This window comes from Danio rerio, chromosome 14, assembly GCF_052040795.2.
Source record: "Danio rerio strain M-AB ecotype USA chromosome 14, GRCz13ab, whole genome shotgun sequence".
In the NCBI taxonomy this organism is placed as follows: Eukaryota; Metazoa; Chordata; class Actinopteri; order Cypriniformes; family Danionidae; genus Danio; species Danio rerio.
The window spans coordinates 24,411,053-24,431,341 of record NC_141034.1 but is presented as its reverse complement, the minus strand read 5'-3'; the positions used below and the strand labels follow the sequence as shown (position 1 = coordinate 24,431,341).

General features: G+C 34.1%; 1 protein-coding gene across 1 annotated transcript in view; it reads right to left on the bottom strand.

Annotated features, from left to right (window-relative positions):
* Nucleotides 1-11,814, bottom strand: part of aff2 (ALF transcription elongation factor 2) — a 408,692-nt gene extending 396,878 nt beyond the window's left edge. The window contains exon 1 of the mRNA XM_087281430.1: nucleotides 11,670-11,814. Within this exon, the coding sequence (XP_087137556.1) occupies nucleotides 11,670-11,722 (53 nt within the window). The 5' untranslated portion in view covers nucleotides 11,723-11,814. The remainder of the gene's footprint in view (nucleotides 1-11,669) is intronic.
* Nucleotides 11,815-20,289: the final 8,475 nt, after the last annotated feature.

Below are 20,289 nucleotides of genomic sequence, written 5' to 3'. Positions count from 1 at the left end.
GCACTGCCAATGAGTGTGTGTATATACAAATTTTGTTTCTTTAAAAACAACCAACAATTTTAAATAAATAAAAAGTTTCCTATATATATATATATATATATATATATATATATATATATATATATATATATATATATATATATATATATATATATATATATATATATATATATTTGTCATTTTTAAGTTGATTGCATCATTCGCAATTATTCATGGAATTGTAGTTCTAATTGTAGTTCTAAATTTAGTTTGTGGAGCAATTCTCAGTATTAGGGTGTGTGTCCATGGATGACTGAGCTCAACATATTTTATTCAGTTGTTGTTAATAAAAAGTGTTTTGTTTTTAAAAATGCCAGCAGTGTGGCGATGCCATTAGGATTCGTTTGTTCCGAGTGTTTGTGGAAAAGAACGTTAGTGTTTTCAGCTGCGTAAAAAAACTTTGGTAGACACACAATTCAAATTCATACTGAAAGATTATTTGACACACGACTAGTGTAATAATACTTAAATGACCTTCCATGCAGTGTGTATCACAGCTCTAAATGAATGAAAACATCCAGCTGATGTTTAAATCAGAAAGTGCACCCGTTTTAAAAATATAGAATTTTTTAATAAAAGATTCAACCGAGTCATTTAAATGATTCGTGGTTCATCCGGCTCTTTTGTCTGCTCATATCGACGTCAACGCGAAACAATACCACATATGTTTGTGCTGGATCTGATAAAACGTGAACCCACCTTTCCCTTCAAAGCTAGCAGAGTGCAGTTATGTGTGGGTCTGATCACTACTGAAGATTATTCATTCTGGTGATTAATGCAATAATCTACCCTGCAAAGGGGGATTCATCATTCGTTGGTTAAAGGAAAGTTCTGTAAAGACTACTGATGTTTGGGACTTTGTCAGAGCTTGACAGGAACTTTATAGTACACAGTTTATGGATCAGTTTCTTCCTCCATTTCCCAAGTGTAAGTAAGTGCGATTAAAATGGCTGCCTCTTTGTTTTCTTTAGCTTGCAAAATATGTATTCATATGCGTTTTGTTACTTCTATTTGCTCCACTCAGCTTGTACTGTATTTAGCTAACAGTTTATATTCACATATCGTGTTTAAAGCCACATCGAAAACGTGGCACGTGCCTCTTTCATTTGATATTTTTGCATTTTACAATGAAACGCTTCATGGGATTTGTAGTTCTATGACTCGTTAAATCTGTCTATTCCCTTCTTTCTTTTTGTCTGTTTTTCATAAATGTCTTTGCTTCAAATCAAAGTTTGCAATGTTCTAATTGAACATGGTTCTAATCCTCGTCCATGACTAGTTTAGTTCATGACTTACAACACTTTTTATTTATTAAAGTTATAGTTCACCCCCAAAAAATTAAAATTTACATAAAGTCATTATAAACCTTTATGGGTTTCTTACTTCTGTTGAACACAACATATTTTGAAGAAAGCTAAAAATCTGTAACCACTGACTTCAATATTCAGAAAAATAAATTCTATAAAAGTTAGGGATGCACGATAGATCAGCAACCATATCGATATTGGCCAATATATGCTATTTTTAATGTTATTATTATCTGTCTGATATTAAAATTAGGCCAATATCTTTAAGCCGATAGATTACGTAATTGTACTGCCTGACTCACGCAATGTGTGGGTCAAACTTGTTCAGACTTGCCCGGTGCACTATAAGCTTTTCTAACATTGTTTATCCTTCAAAGTCTATGAAATAAAACTTTTTTTGTGTAAGCGCAAGAGAATCTTGCGAGAGTGTGGTAATAAAAGTGTCAAGTGATCCAGTGACTAACAATTGTGCACTACTGTATACGTTTTATTCAAAAACATTTGGTTTCATTCTTACTTCTTTTATTTTCATTTTATTTAAAATATATTTATTTAACTTGTTTGTTAATTAAATCCCGTTTTGTTATTTTACCTATTATTTTTATGAAACAGTCAAGTTACATGGTTATTTGCTATAAAGAAATTAAAAGTAATATTTATTTATTTTTTTGAATATGGCATGAACACACCTTAGGCAATGAATGAGCATCTCACTCTCTAAAAGAAGAAATCCAAATACAGCTGCAAATATTTGCAATTTCCTTCAGCTCACACCAAGCCAACAGCAAAAGGTCAGTCTAAAAGACAAACTGATTCATCTCTCAGAGAGAAATGAGATTGAAAAAAAAAAAAAGCGCTCTACAGATGCCTGCATGGCAGTATTGAATCATCATATTTGTCATAGAGTGCTTTGGAAGGAAGCAGTGACCTTTGAGGTAGTGGAGTAAATTGCTTTGTGGCATAAAGGTAAGCTGGAAGCTTCAAGCATGAAGCTTGATTAACCTGAAGATCTTGAGGCGGAATCAGCCAATCAGGCGGCAGCGAGAGTCTGCCGACAAACAGAAATCAGGGGAGACGTTCATTACTGATTTGTTTCACAGCAGATGTTTATGTTGCCTTGACTCATTTGGTGTGAGCAGGGCAACTTTCTTGCTTCTTATTGAATCTCTAAAGCAATATTGAAGAAGTCGTGTCCAGTATTCATGAACACTATTGCGGTTTGCTTTGATGACATATGACAAAATTGCAGATATAGACAAGTATTCAAATATGTGGGTTTTTAAAAATGTTTGATTGATATTGTGGGGTTTGCAAGTATAATCATAAGAACCCACACGAACTCAGGGAGAACATGCAAACTCCACACCGAAACGCCAACTGACCCAGCCGAGGTCATTATTATTATTATTATTATTATTATGGTTGATAATAAAATGCAAATAAATAGAAAAATAAATAAATAAATACAACCCACACGTCTGTCAAGATAACCTTCTTCTGTGTTTTTTGTCTAGTCAAATGAATTATATTTAAATACCAAATTCATACCTTTGACAATAAAAAGCCCTTGACTGCTAGTCAAAAATGTTCAAGTGCATCACTCACAGATTTACCAAGCAACCCTTGAAATTGTTACATTAATTAACCATTATCTAAGCAACCTTGCAATGTTTATCAATGACTAAATTCGTCTTTGGCATACAGCCTTGGCCAAAATCATATTCCATTCATGTTTTGTTTGCTTTATGCACCATTGATGTTTGAGTCAAAACAATCTTGGCACACATGTTGATGCCGTCTAAACGAAATGGTCAAGGCTAATTGAAGCAGATATTTAACACGTTTGAATTCACAGGGCCATTACCACAGCCCTTATTGGGTCTATTGTAATTAGTGCTCAGTTAATAAGTACTCCAGAGCCGGACAGTCATCCAGAGATTCGGCTGAGAGACCCGAAGAGGAGTATTTCCCTCAGGATCAGGCAAATGGAGTTATTTTGTGCATGCGCCATGGTTTATGCTGGTCACTTGACGCAGAAGTATAAACCAGGCTTTAGACTGAGAAGTAGGATGACTTAGAGTCAAGGTAATCAACCGCAGGTAATCCACAGTTGCTTTGTCTGTGCATTTTCTTTTGTTCTTTGATTTAGTTGGAAATGGGTATGGATACAGTGGCTCAGTGGTTAGCACTGTCATCTCACAGCACTAAGGTCATTAGTTCGAGCCCCAGCTGATCCAGTTGGCATTTCTGTGTGGACTTTGCATGTTCTTACCGTGTTCGGGTTTCCTCTGGAAGCTCCAGTTTCCCTATACAGTCCAAAGACATGCGCTATAGTTGAATTGAATAAACTAAATTGGCCGTAGAGTATGTGTGTGAATGTGAGGGTGTATAGGTGTTTCCCAGTGCTGGGTTGTAGCTGGACGGGCATCCACTGCGTGAAGCATATGCAGGATAAGTTAGGGGTTCATTCCGCTGTGGCGGTGGAATGAATGTTGTTGTTTCTTTTTAATATATATATATATATATTTTTTTTTTTGCTTTTATACTAATGATACTACTAAGCATAATTGTAAATAACAATTTACTATTATGTAATGTAATAACAATTATTATGTTTTATTATTATCAATTCTTAACATCATTAATAGTAATATCATTATTATTATCAGGGTGCAAATTACAGAAGAGTTGGGGGGGGGGGGTTTCAAACATCTAGTTTCAAACATCTAGTTTTTTTAATGTAAATGTCACAGAAAGCCTATATTTAATAATCACATCAAAACATATTGTGATTTCAGTTATCTTTGTTATTTTAAATATATTTATTTCTTAATTAAAATTATTATAATTATTTGTTTATTCACAATAAACTGCAAAATATGATCACCAAGACAGAAAATTTCTTGTAATGTTAAAATCATAATTTTCACCATTTTCTTTCTTTTTATTACTTATTTTTAGAGCAACACAAAAAAAAAGGAAGAAAAAAAGGAAATAATGACAGACTGCTCTATATCTGGTTTGAAAGAACAATATCTGCTTCACTGATTCACATGTGTCTGTCTCTCTCTGTGTGTCTCTTTAGCACTGGAGCTTTACTGATCTGCAATTTCACCAACTGTCGTCCCATCAGACGAACTTGTTAATTGCGTGCTGAAACCTGAGGGCACAAGGGTGGCAACCCATCACCTTTTGTCTCTCCCATATAACCTGACCACCATGCCAACCTAGCTACTTTATCATGCCACAGCATTTGGCTTTCTTTTTGCAGGTGGCAAAATGAGAGTGCCGGCGCTGTGCTTGGCAGCCTACTCTCATAAACAGCATGCCAACTGCTGAGGCTCCTTGCTTGTGTGCCGGCCGCAGAGATGTGCCGGGCACAGCCTGGCAAGGCAGCCTTTTCAAGACGGCCACAAATGAGATTGGCACGGAGAATGAGGCAGAGTGATATATAGTGCCCAGCTGTGGTCAAGGTGGAAGCAGGAAGATGAGGGAAGCTGGGAAATGTGGGAGATCTGTGCCACCACCACAGAGAATCTGCAATCCCTGTGACTAAACAGCATGAGAGCAAAGAGAAACAGCACACTGTGTGCTTTAAAGTGGACACCACACACACACGCACGCATACACTTGATGCATGCACACATACACGCACACACACACACACAACAATAACCAGGAGAAAGTGTATTTTTCACAGGATAACAGGACATTCTGTTTGTCACACTTTGACTGCCCTACTTTCTCAACTTCACTAAATAAATGCTTTATTATGTTGGACAAAACATTGTTTGCAATAACACATATTTTCTTTTTGTTTGGTACCATTGTTGTACGGTTTGTATTGAATTTTTCTATGAACATTTAGGAGAGTTTGTGTCGTTGTTTAATTGCAGCTATGAATAATTTGATATAACAGATACAATGAAAAACATGTTGGGAATAGACATATATACAAAGTTTTATCTGAACCACTCAGTTCAACTGTAAAAAAAAAAAAAAAAAAAAAAAAAAAAAAACATACTTTAGAGATATTTTTATTGTTATTAATCATTGTTATATGTAAAAAAAATACATATGTTATTCTGTGAACATTATTTGAAAAAAAATATCTTTAGTGCATGTCTTTGGACTGTGGGGGAAGCGGAGCACACAGAGGAAACCCACACAAACACAGGGAGAACACCCACAGAAATGCCAACTGGCCCAACTGAAACTCAAACCAGTGACCTTTTTGCTGTGAGGTGAAAGTGCTAACCACTGAGCCATTGTGTCACCCTGATTATATATATATATATATATATATATATATATATATATATATATATATATATATATATATATATATATATATATATATATAATAGGTAGGCATTAGGGATGTAACGGTATTGTAAATACCGTCATACCGCAATATATTAATTTTTTTCGATATTACCGTAGTCGCATGACTCGGTAAAACTATAGGTCTTCTGAGAAAATTTGCTCAGGCGAATGAAGCGAACGGGAGGTACCGGAAACTACAATTCCCATCAGCCCAGGCTTGGCCTTAATCCCTTGCGGTCTGTTGTCGCTACAGATCCAGTAATGCGGAAATGGAGTGTGCTGCTAGAAGCGGGGATCAAAAAGAGCTGGAAAACCCTAAAGCGGGTGTTGTCGCCGCGCGCGTACTGAATAGTGGTGTTGTCGCGAGAGTTCTTATCAGCTGTGTTGTCGCGCGCGTACTGTAAAGCGGGGACGGAGGGTATGTCGCGTCGCGGGGGCACTTTTGATCATTTTGGAAGGGAACTTTCTATCCAAGACTAAAAAGGGCATGTGCACTGCACAGGTTGAGCACTGTGTGTGCACGTGCCTGCAAGTTGGGGAATACGACTAATAATCAGTCATGGGGACTGCAGAAACTACTGCAGTATATGGTGGTGTATATATATATATATATAGCTTAGTATATTCATTTCATGCAGCAACAAATCAAAGCGTTCAAATATATATATATATATTTGAACGCTTTGATTTGTTGCACCTTGCATTGAATATACTAAGCTGTGCATGTTTATCTATGTACTAAGCGATGATGTTTATCTATGTGCTAAGTTGGCAGAAACAAGCTGTGACAATTGCTAAACAGGCCTGAAGTGACATTTCATTTACGCAAGGTAGAAAAAAAAAATCTAAGCTTACAACCTAAATGAACCATTGTTTTGCTTACTTGCAAACAATTCCTATAGGAAATGTCAATCTAGTTTAACATTCTTCAGCTTAAATGATGTTGTAGCTTTCTGTCTAGTACAACACTTGGAACTGCTAAGCAAACGAATAAAACACGGCTTTTAAGAATACTGATACTCACACAAAAGTAATGCCTGTGCTCTTCATACACAAAAACAAATCCTTGGAGTTAGAAATTCAGTTAACTTATCATTCAGCAAGGCTTTGCACATTTTTAACACCAGGATATAAAAGTGAGTAATTGGGACTGAAATCCCTGCTGAGAAAGGGCAAGAAACAGGAAAAAAAAAGGCACAACTGAGTCATTGAATAATCCCTCCTGGTACTACTCTCAGGGCGGCCGTAAAGAACCGCCAAATGAAAAGAAAGTCACAATAAATGGCTGCACCTAATTACGAGGTCTTCTATTACCACTAAAGGTGCAAACCTATAAAATATAGGCATATAAAGTCTAATTAACCATAGCTCTGCTTCTCCAATCCAAATCCACCGCTTACGACAAATACTCACACTCTCGTAAAACAAAATGATTTACAGAACAAAAAAAAAAAAACATGCACAAAAAGAGAGGTGCAATTATTTGCACAAAAATAATCGAAAAACACACTTCAAAGCCATTTGATTCTGTTAAAGTGAAGAGCCGTAATTGTGGAAGCCATTCATGTCACGGCTGTGTCAGCAAGCAAAAGCATGTCCCAATACCCAGCGCCTCAGCAGCTCCCATGCTTAACCTTTGTCTACAAATAAGGCACTGCTCTCCATTGAGCTCATTTTGCACCTCACTGAATTCTGCACTACCTAATCTGACTTGATTACATCCAACTCGTGTAGCAGCCCAAAGCAACATACAGGGAGATCAGATTCGAATCAATATGATTGCTGAAGTACAGCCCCGGGCCATCAGATAAGGATGCAGCGAGAGGCAAGTATTAAACACAAAGACATTATTATTGTATGCTTACATCTGAAACATTGATTTAGCACTACAAAGCAGAGAACAATCCTTCATCCGAGTATTTAGATGAATCTACATTTCTTTTAGGTCAATTGACAGTCTACTGCACTGCCTAAAAAGATAGCGATATACGCTGCCTTTAAAACTCAGGCTGTGCAAAACTTATCGCACAAAAATGGCTTTTTAAATACCTTCATAAATATTCACAGACTTAATGGTAGCTCAGGGTTATGAATGTGGCAACAACTGACAAAATTGCCACCACCGCAGAAGTAATAAGCAACTAGCCTGTAGCTTTTTTCCGCAGAGAGAATAGCTTTAATATCAGCATGCCGCCTGTAAAAATCACCTTTAACCTTAAGTTTTGCTGTGAATTTTTGAGGTGACTATAAAGAAAATAAGAGTGTGATTTGATATTGCTTACTAGACAATAGATGGTCAACTAACAAGATTGAAATCATTTTAAGAGATGGCTCCGCCAAAAGTGAAATTTTTTCTAATTTACCAGCCCAATCTCACAAGGAAACATAACTATTTATGTACTGTCCGTAAAGTAGTTATTTGATTTGTTTGAAAACATAAGAGATGTTCCCCGAAACCACACTTTTAATACTACCCCTCATTAGGAATCATACTAAAATGTACAAATGAGATTGTACAAATGAATATGAATAAGCCACTAAATAAAAAAATAAAAAATAAAAAAAGTGTTGAATCACTGTGAGATTACAGTGAATTTACTAATCCTCGGATCATCCAAAATGTAGCTGACCCTTTATTTCCCCTCAGTAAAACTTTAACTGTTAGCCAGCACTCACTTTTGGGGATTTACACCTGCCTAAGTTTAAATTGTAACAGTTCTTGACCACAGTGAGCTATAAACATAAACTACGGATCATTGGAAAGAAGACACTTTAAGCTTTACTATGGTCCGTCTTGGGAAAAAAAAAAAAAAAAAAAAAAATTCACAGGTTCTCTTTGGAAAGAAGACACTTTGGGCGTTATTATCCATCATCTAGAGTTTATAATTCTCAAAACAAAAAACAAAAAAAATTAAAGATGCTTATGTAAAAAAAATAATAATAATTGCAACGCAATAAACATTTTATTATTTCATAAACAAATATATGAAATCAGTCCTGGAGCAATACAGAAAAAGTAATAAGTCAAAAGCTACACATCTGAGTATATGTTTTGAATTTGATGGCAATATCATGTAAAATATTGTTTTTCTGAGGAAATGTCTTGTGATTTTCTCACGCTCCTTTTGTGTGGGAAAGCAGTCTGATGAACCCATGTACTTAGGTCTCTAACAACTGTTTTAGTAATTTTACATACCACTTCTTTTTTCTAATTGTAAAGAGTAAAGATTTTTAGGTGGATCTGTGGTGCTTTGGTGATTCATAAATTGTAAGTCATCTGCAGGCACTTTTGAGTCAAGTAATATAAATTATTATTATTATTATTATTATTATTATTATTATTATTATTATTATTATAAGCCTTATTTTACCAAGAAAAGCACATTGAGATTAAAAATCTCTTTTACAAGAAAGTGTCCACATGCATAAAACACATACAATGACAGTTAAAAACTATTCAGAACATCCACAGGCCAATGTTTAAAACTTCAAATCATTTCAAATCTTTTTAAAAGCATGTAGTGAAACCAACTCTTTAAACTGCAAGTTCGTTTGGAGGTTATTCCATGTAAAAGGTGCTGCATATTTAAAAGCTTTTTTTCCCCATTTGAGTACGCACCACTGGTACAAAGCATAAACAAACTTCCTGAGACCGAAGGCTACAGCTAGAGACAGTTTTTTTATTTATTTATTTTTATTTATTTATTTTTTTTTTTACAAATGTAAGTTTGGAGTTATGAGTGGAGTAAACCCAGTATAGATTTCTAAACAAAGATATGCCAATGCTTGACCCTACGAGGGGACAAAGCAGACCATCCTACATCGAGTGTACAAGTGTGTATCGAGTGAGGGATTTAGGATTTGTTGTAAAATCTTGAGGTCTTCAGTAGTGAAACTAACTTTACTCAAAATGTAATGCTTTATTATTTACCAGGATCAGTATTTCTAAATACAGTTTTGATGAACAACAGCACAAATCTTTCATCTCTGTCATAGGAATAAATTCACAAGTTTAATTCACTATGACATATTGCAGCAGACTGATATATTTATTTTTGTTTAAGTATTTGCAGAATATGTGTAATAAATGTAATGTTCACAGACTGATTATTTCACTTCATACTGTAAGAGCCCAGATGTATCATCATGAGTCATGGGTGTTCATTTTGTTTTACCTTGATATGTTTTTTTTTTCTCTCCCTCTCAAAGTGCCAGTAGCCATTGACTCGAATTTACTGAATTTCCAATGACCACAGTTTTAGCTTAACATCTTTAATGTCGTACTGAAAAAAAGTCACCTACATCTTGGATGGATTGATGATGAGTAAATTAATATCAAAATATTCATGTTAAGTGCTTTATCCCTTCAATCTAAAAAAGGATCCATATAACAAATAGAAAGTCCCTAGACAAATTACTGACATATCACCGTACCTGAATCAGGTTTAATGACTGATTATATTCTCACTTCAATTTTCACATGTGAGATGTAAGCAAAATTTGTGCAAGCAGTTTTTAATGCAATGGAACTAAAATACTATAAATAAAACAGACACAGCAGTTTCACTTTTCTTCAAAAAATAATAAAAATGGCACATTTTTACACTTGCCAAACAAGACAAGATGTTTAAATAAAGAATGTGACCTCTCAAAACTATATTCTACATAAAACATTACTTGAAAAAAATATCCCAACAATAATCCATTACATGCAGAACAGCGAGTACAAAACAAAAGAAGCATGATTAAACCAGAGGAAGGTGTGAAGCAACCAAGAATCAGCTTAACAAAGAAAAAAAAAAGACTTATGCCATTCCAATACAAAAGCAACTAACCAAACCAGCACATTCGTAGAATATGAGAATTTATCGATGTAAGTCAAGCTAAAAAAATGCTTTAATATATCAAGATGTTTTATTGTTGTGTGTATTTTAATTTTCTCTGCTATATTGCTTCGTATGGATTGATATCTGCACCCGGATTCCTGTACTCTGCCACATGGTGGAGATATAGAGTGTTCAAAATTTCAGTAAGGATGAAAGCAGGGAATTATGTTAAAATCATATTGTATTTGTGGATTAAAGTAAATAATGGCATAAATAACACATGGCCCCAACCACCTGGGGGCACCATAGCTGACTGACCACAATATTAATGCTGATTAAATGTGCCCAAATAATATGAAATACTAGTGCACCAATGATATCAATTATAAAAACAAAAGAATACACTAGTTTCATAGCAAAGTAAAGTTATATTACACTTTTACAAAAAATATGCATTTGAAATCTGCATTACAATTGTTTTATATGAATGCAAGAATGTCAGTACATGACTGTCAATGTGAGCTTAATAGATGACAGAATTATCTATACTAATGTGTTTAGCAGATGATTAACTAATAAAATCAGATTTATGGGTGATTATGTGTTAATTAAACTTATATTACTCATTGTCTATGTAAATACCCCAAACATGAACTGTCTGACTGTCTGACTTGCAGAACATTTTTTTTTTTACTCAAAATAGTCTAACCAAATAACAATTCATTATTAGTTATAACTAACAGCAAGAAGTGACACAGTCTGCCCTTTGTTTCTTTCATAGTTTTAACCCTAAACATCACCCAATTCATCAAAACACAGCTTCTACAATTAAACTTTGTCAGAATGGTCTTTTAATAAATGCATGCGTATAAACACACCACCAGTCACATCCTCGGAAGACAGCCGAAGTCAGCACTACGAAAGCTGAACGAAGCTCCCTAGCAAGCCAGCATTTTGGACATCGTATGCGCTTTGCGAATGCGCGTTCGGAACGCGTCCGTGATGTACCAAAACGTTGTGGAGGTAGGCTGCTTACTAGGGTTTGAGACACAGCCGCTATCCTGCGTCATAATGGGTTTCGCTCGTATTTCGGAATGTGACCACGTCAGATCGCAGCGCATGACAAAGACATTTCATTCAATAAAAAAAGACATAAAGCACGCAGACGTACCACTGTTGCTCCAGCTCCCAGTCCCTGAAGAAGTCAAACTCGAATAGGTCCATTGTCGGTGTGTTTCAGTGAGGTGCCGGTGGCCGCATATGCAGGAACTGAGTGTGTCCCTCACTGAAGCGCGGCGCAGCTCGCACTGCCGCTGCCTCTCTCCTCTCTCCGCTCAGCGACACGCAGCCCTGCGGAAGGCGGAGTCAGGGCTCGCTGGAGGCGGTCACTCATTCTGAACAGACCGCCGCAGCACTTTCAACCAGAGCAGATCAGCTTCACCTGTGTCCAGCGCGTGGCACCTGGGAACAAATGGTCAGGACGGTTAATCATCCGATTTCAAATGGATTCTTTCAGGAAAATTGTTTTTGCATCCGTTTTTATTTAGCAATTCTAAATGGATTTGAGTTTTTGTGTGTGTTTGTTGTTGTCCAGTGGGCTAGTTGAAAAATAGAAAAATTGTATGAGCCAGGTCTTTAGTTTAACAGAACTGCAACACTGTTTGATGTACTGTAAGCATTTCCCATATATCAAACAGGTAAATTAACAATAAAATTGTTACAACAACTAAAAACAATGAACACTGTGTATATGAAATATTGTCTAATAATAATAATAATAATAATAATAATAATAATAATAATAATAATAATAATACAATCAATACAATTAAGGTCCATTAGATAATATTTGTTAATACCAAGCATTTGTTAATATAAAAAAAGCAATACACGTTTTAGTGTTTAATTGTCTTTGTTTACAATAAATCTTCAAAATGTGTTTTTGGTTCACGTTCAATTCTATTAAATGATCAAGTAGGCTACTTTTACAGTGTTACAATCAAAGGCTGCATTTATTAATGCTAAAATAATGTTAAGATTAATACATGATTCAGAATGTTTTGATACATTTACTAATGAAGTTAATTAATATTAACAAATTGATCCTAATAAAGTGTTACATAAAATAAAATAAATAAATCAGCATTTATTTGTATCAGGAATTGTTCAAAAAATTGTAATAACATTTGCAGTATTTAATAACAACATTTATTTAACATTTCTTATATTGTTACATTTGTTACCTCATGTTAGTTAATATATCAGTGCCATAAATAAATAATAAAACTAAATAATAAAATAAATAAATAAATAAATAAATAAATAAATAAATAAATAAATAAATAAATAAATAAATAGGCAACACAGTGGCACAGTGGTTATCACTTTCGCCTCACAGCAAGAAGATCGCTGGGTCAGTTGGCATTTCTGTGTGGAGTTTGCATGTTCTCCCCACGCTTAAGCTCCTCCGAGTGCTCCGCTTTACCCCACAGTCCAAAGACATGCAGTATAGGTGAAATTGAATAATATGGATGTTTCCCAGGGATGGGTTGCAGATGGAAGGACATCCACTGTGTAAAACCTATGCTGGACAAATTGGTGGTTCATTCCACTGTGGCAACCCCTGAATGATAAAGGGACTAAGCCGAAGGAAAATAAATGAATGAATGAATGAATGATTAAAAATAAAGTGGTTTAGTTTACTTTGAAATTAGGATAAATAAATGCTTTGATTTTTTATTTATTTTTTGTTAACTAATAAAGTACTTAACAAATGAAATTCTAATACATACTACTATTATATTTGATACAATATGTATATAGACGTGACAATGAATAAATAAAACAAAGTACATCTCCACTACATTTTTTTGTTGTCAACCTGAAAATAAAAGTTATTCTAATAATAAAAATTAAGTAAAAATTGAATGTAAAAAAATATTGATTAATATATGAATAAATCTAAAAACATGTATAAAAACACCATGCATTAACAAATATATATTAATGTATTTATTTATATTTATTTTTTATTTTTTTGCAGATACATAGCGATTTACTGAGGCAATAATCAACAGTGTTGCCAGGTAAGTAGTTTAATTAATCAGTATCTGATTTTAAAAATTAATCAGTAATGGTAGCGTGAGACCGATCGAAGATAAAAACATGACCTCTTTGGACAGGAATTTAAAACATGGACCAATCGCTTGCTTTTTTTACTGTCTAACTGTCTTGTGTAATCCCTCCCTTTGCACAGCTTGTACTACAGAATTTTGCATGCAAAGTGTGACTGCTGCATAAGCAAGGTGAGAACTAAATTTTGTTAGGCTGCAACCCTCCAGGAACTGAGTTTGACAACCATAGTATAGAATATTTTCAAAGCAACTGCCAACATTTAGCACAATCACATATCCAAAAATAATATTAATTAATCAATTAATTAATCTAAAGCAATCTAAATTTAAATCTTTATCTAAAGCAAAATAAATAAATAAATAAAAATTGGTCAGCACTGATCCTCAATATATATATATATATATATATATATATATATATATATATATATATATATATATATATATATATATATATATATATATATATATAACAAATAACCTGATTTATACATTTATTTAAGAAATATTAAATAACTACATTGGGGTTCTTATAAATTTGTAAAGAAATGTTTATTTATATTAAAATTATATCATTTTAAATAATTTTTAGAAAACCAAATTAAAATTTCAAAGGAGGCTGAATAATTTGCCTTTAATACTTTCCTTTGAATAAGCTCTAATGTGGCATTCTGATACACAAGGTTAAAAACATAAAAGAAAAAAAATACTCTTGATATGGTTAAAAATATGTTTGTTAAAAAAAAAAACAGGTACACATCAATTCTCAATAATAATAAAAAAATAAATAATTTCTAAAAAAAATAAATAAATAAATAAATAAATAAATAGTCAGCAACACCGAGAATAATCCAATCTTTTTATTATTGTTAGCATTATCATTTATTTCAAAAAATCTGAAGACAACAAACTTTTCTATTGTCCCCAATATGAGTTAATGGGTGGAAACACAGCTCTGAAAAATACTTAGAAACAAATTTACAAAATGGAACCTGACAGTGGATATTAGCTTGTGGCTGAATATATGTATCACCTGTTTGTGATTCCCTGTGATGATTTCTGTGCACATGTTAACTAACAGAGGAAATTTGAATTGAATGTTTTTATGTGTATAAAATCTGCTTAGTTGCCTGAAAGACACATTACACTGTTTGCATCTGTATATGGCAATGTCCAAATAATAAACATACTTAAATAAAAGTAATGTAAAAAGGTATAAGAGGAGATGCTAACTAGCTAACAATGTAGCTTTCAAGTACAAAGTTCAAGATAACAACGACATAACATAACATAGACTTATTTTAGAAACTGTCAAAAACATTTGAACACATTTTAGTTACTCACTGTAGATTCTTATTTAGGGCTTAAAATGCATAAGACACTACATCTCAATTGATAGACAGAAAATGAAGCACACTCAGAAGTAAACAAATCAAACACCTGGCTCCAGTGCTAATTTTGACAACAAATTTTGATTTACAGTAGTTTTAGTCTTCTGAATTATTTTAGTTTTAGTCTAGTTTTAGTCGACTAAATCTACTCTTATGATGATTTAATCGCAACCGCGTCTGCTATGGATCAGTTACTTTTCAAATACTGTATGTGTGCCTCATGCATCACACACCAAGATTAACTGTGATTGGATATTTTCCAAAAAATCAGTATATTTTTATTATAGTTGTAGTCATCATCACTTAATTATTTTTTAGTTTTTATGGTAGAAATTTGATCATCACAAAAAATTCTGACAAATTCTGACAATTCTGACAAGAATTTTTAGCAACGAAATTAACACTGCCTGGCTCACTTAAGGGCCATCATTTTCTGAAAATTTTTCTTTGTCTAACAATTTTGTCTTTAGTATAAGACAGACATCCTGTGTATGTGTGTGTTTTAGCTACAACGAATTGATTGAATCGATTAAAGTCGATTACTAAAAGCGTTGGCTACAAATTTCATAATCGATTCGTCGTGTTGCGGAGCATTGATGCCTCCTCATAGACAGGACAGAGCAAAAAATTGAGGGAAGGTAACGTTAGAGGAAAGATACATGGTGAAGAAAGGGAAATCTGTGTGACCCAAGTTATCCAAGGTGCAGGAGGATTTCACAATAAATAAACCAAAAAAAACTTTGTTAGCGGCCAAACATGCAAACTTGATGACGGTAGCACCACTGCAATGTTCCAGCACCTGAAATGTAAACATGTTGGAGTCTTTGATGAGGAGGAAGTGAGCAACAGCAAAGCAAACCACTAGAGAATCCTACTTTTGGTCCATTTTAAAGTGAGGAACGTAAAGTCCCTGGTGGTGATGTTTACTCGTTATCCAGCTTGACAAGCATGATGTAAAAAAAATTCAAACTGAGCTTTGGCACGTTGGCGCTGAGCCAGAGAAAGATATGTCTTATTATCACAATTATGCAGGGTTTTTAAGCACCCAATGCTTATTTTATGTTTTAGACATGTAAATATACACACATGCTAGTAAAACAATACATTTAGAGTTTGTAAAACACGCAAGAACGTCTATGGAAGTCTAACAATCCATTCAAATACAATTTACAGATGTGTATTATTCATATCAGATACATGTAGTGAAACTAACAATAAAATTCAGTCTGTTCTTTTCCCAGCTGGCCACCCACTTGCTTGCATGCATTTTCGGAGTAACTGATAAATTTACATGCTGAATCCTGCGTGTTCTGCTTTTATGAATAAGGTATGTGCGCGGATGCAGGTAAACATGTCCACGCCCATGTCACGTTACAGATCAAGATTATTTATACGTCTTTAAAACAACAAAAAACACTCACTTGTGTATTTAGTATTAAAATGGAGAAGCAAAATAAAAGGGATACATATGTAATAAAGCACTATTGTGGTGTGTCACGTGACAAACATGACGCATCGCCTCTGAAACATAAAGGGCTCTATTTTGACATCCATGCGTAAAGTCCAAAGCACAGGTTGCAAAAGCATTAAGGCCATGTCAGAATCAACTTTTGTTATTTTAAGGACGGAAAAATTTGCTTTGCGCCATGGCACATGGTCTAACAGGGTCGAGCTTATTCTCTTAATGAGTTATAGGTGTGTTTTCATCTCCCACTCACTTTAAGAGTCAGTTGCGTCGCGCCATAGCGATCTTACTATTTACATGACGAACTTTGTAAGTGGAAATACTGTGCGCTCCACTAGTGAGAAAACAGTTAAACAGAGCATCTCCAGCATGAGAATAATAGATGAGCCTCATCATTCTTCACTTTCACTTTCACTCTCATGGATAGGGATCCATTAGCCTATACATAATTAACTTTGTTTGTTAAGCGCAAAGATTTGTTTCAAAACTATTTCTAAATTCAGTTCTAATTATCAGCAAACAAATAAATGAACAGTAATACTGAAGTGTGCTCAAAAAACTTACATCCACATACACATGCTGCCGCCCCATATGGTCTAAAACCTGACAGGTGGGCAAATCCAAGCTTGTTTTTAATAAAAAAAATATAAATATGCATGTAATATATACCACTACTACTAATAATAACATTATACAAAAGCAAATTGTTTTAAATAAACTGAAAAAACTGAACTGGACAATAAACTTGCTTTGATCTAGTCTATTGAACAGACTATTTTACTTCCTCAAAATAGCAAACGCACCAGCAATGCGCCTTAATACGCCTCCTTTTTGAGACCAGAACTCCTATGGGCGCACATTTGAGCGCAAATGCATTTTCTATTTAAACAGCGTGGTACTAAACCTCAAAACTACTCTAGCGGCAAGCTGAAACTAGCAAACAACATTTGCATCGCGCCTTGCTCCTTGTTGCGCTGGATGTATGATAGGGCCCTAAGGGGGAACTTTCTAAAATAATGGTCACCTAACAAAACTCACTCCCGGGACCAGATAGAAAATTTTAAACTCACAAGTGAAAGGGTTAATAACTTCGCAAGACTAAAGACACATTTTTATTTACTCTTCTTTTTGGATAATTCATTTTTTAATCTGTTGTCTTGTATAGCTACACTGCAAAAAGCTTTTCATACTAAGTAATTTAATCTCGTTTCCAGTCCAACTATCTAAAAAAAAATCTTAAATCAAGACTAGACAAGAAAAATGGCATGAGAAAATTAGGTGATGCCTAAAACTTCTGTTTGAGATTATATCTCATTAAGTTTATTTATTTTATTTATTTATTTTTTTATTACTTCATTAGCGACTAATTTAGCTTGTTTTTAGCAAACAATCACTTAATTTTGAGTTTTTTTTTTTTTTTCAGAAAACAAAACTAATGTGAAGGCTAATTTATGTGTCTAGTATGTATCTTGATTTAGATTTTTTTTTTAGATATTTAGACTGAAAACAGGACAAAATAATGTAATAACAGCTCAGAGATGTTCAGGGACAACATGTTTGTGCACTTTCTAAAGATTTCAGTTCTGTTTTTAAATAAAGGCTTGGAAATTAATGCCTTTTTTTATCCGATTCATCAATTAATCGAAAAAATAATCAACAGATTAATCGATTATTAAAATAATCATTAGTTGCAGCCCTATAGTGTGTTTATGCCTAAGATTAATATTAATATTAATCTAATTAATATTAAGGCTAATAATTCTGACTTCAACTGTACACCCAAATTCTTAGAAATTACTAACATGCAACCACACTGTAGTATTTTTAAAAGTTGATGTTACATTTTTGTTACATCAGTGTGACATTTAAACACTAGTGATGTCATGTGTACTAATAATCCTGAATGTCCAACAAATCGATTATTCCATCTGTAACCAAAAAGCCAGAGCTGCTGCAGTAAGCATGTGCACCTTTAAAGACAGCAGTATAAGAGAAATGTGAGTAAAACAGACTGGCAAATATATTCACTTCCCCGATAACACAATAGAAACATTACACAGAATACGCTGTCAGGAATATGCCTCTGCGTTATTCCTCGATACAAATTTTCAGCACAAGTAATAAAGCACGCATTTTTATTCTTTTTTTTCTAGAAAACAAGCCACAAGACAAACTCACATATGTTTGCTGTTGACATTATGATGATTTGGCGAGGGCCATATGGTGGCACACTGCTACAACAAATTTGACTTTTTACATACTTCACCCAGAGATGCCCTCTCAAAATTCATAGCGGAGACTTCGATCCAATATTAATCTTACCTTGAAATAACACAGCAGGAGAGCAGAAATAAATTTCAGAGGCTCAATGGCTTTCCGGATGTTATACGAATGAATGCTTTGCTGATGGATTTCACAATGGTCAGCCGGCAGAGAGAAGATGCCACTGTGTCTAACAATAGCTCACACTGATACAATACAGTTTATGCCCTTACCACCTGCCCTTTACTAGCAAAGGGCTATAAAAACAGAAAGAATGAGTCAGGTTATATCTCCCTTCTGTTCACCTTAAATGATAATAACTTTGTCAAAAAATGAAGTATTTTTTATTTTGCCAATCATTATATTACATCAATAGATCCCAACGTGCTGTTGAAAACAAAACCTTTTATTTGGGCATCTGTTTAGTGTTCGGTACACTGGTAAAAAAAATAAAATAAATAAATTTTAAAAAAAAAGATCCATCATGCCAAGTCAAGTGAACATACTTTTGCTACTTTTTACTTTTGCTAAAAAAAATTAAATAATTGTGTTTCAGCTTCAATTCTTAAAGGGATTTTCTCCAAAAAAATGTAAGCTTGTTGCATATATAGGCTCATTCTAAAAACATAGCCCTATATACATTTCTGGAGATCGCAAATTATGTAGCCAGAAGTATGTATGGCTGTATTTCATCTTTAAAGTAAACACTAACGTGGCAGTATGATGATGTTCCTTTTCGCGCTTATCAGCTGACCGATTACATCCCTATATGAACGGCTTTATCGCTGTTACCAGTTTGTACAGTTAGCTCGCCATGTACATTGGTGGACTTAAGAAGCAGAGAGAAGTTGAACACAACATGAGAGCTTGAGTCTGGTGAAGTATGGTTCCAGAAAGCGGGTAAGACAAAAACAGAAGACAAAAAATTAAATAAACAAGTAAAAAACAGGGTGAGAATGTGAAAAAAAAAATCTGAAAATGTGGTAAAAACAAGATGAGGGTTTTTCTTTTTCTGGATTGCTTTTTAAAACTGTCAGTTGGGTTTAGGGAAGTGGGTGGGTCAATCTGTGTTTTTTAAAACACTATCGGTTGGGTTAAGGAGGAGGGTCAGTCAGTCAGTTGACAGCGGCCTCTGGTGGATTTATGTGAGAACAGCAGATCTCAAAATGCATACACAGCGTTCTCCAGTGGACTCACAAAACCAAATATTGCAAAAAAACAAAAAAAACAAAAAAAAACTTAACTCTAGGAATGTATTTGATAGAGGTGCGAACCAACACTGGTCTCATGGTTTGGTCACGATTACCATGCCATCAATTCAGTTCAATCCTATATTTCGGTGCATTGATGATGCTTTCCATACACAATTTAATATTTTACTTCACAGCACAACAATTCTTGTATTAATGTATAAATATATTTCCATATTATTTGTAATACAATTTTGTCATTTAATACAAACATTCAGTACTGTACCTTTAAAAACTCAAGTATTTGCACAGAACAACATGAGAATTTATAGCAAATAAACAAATGAAA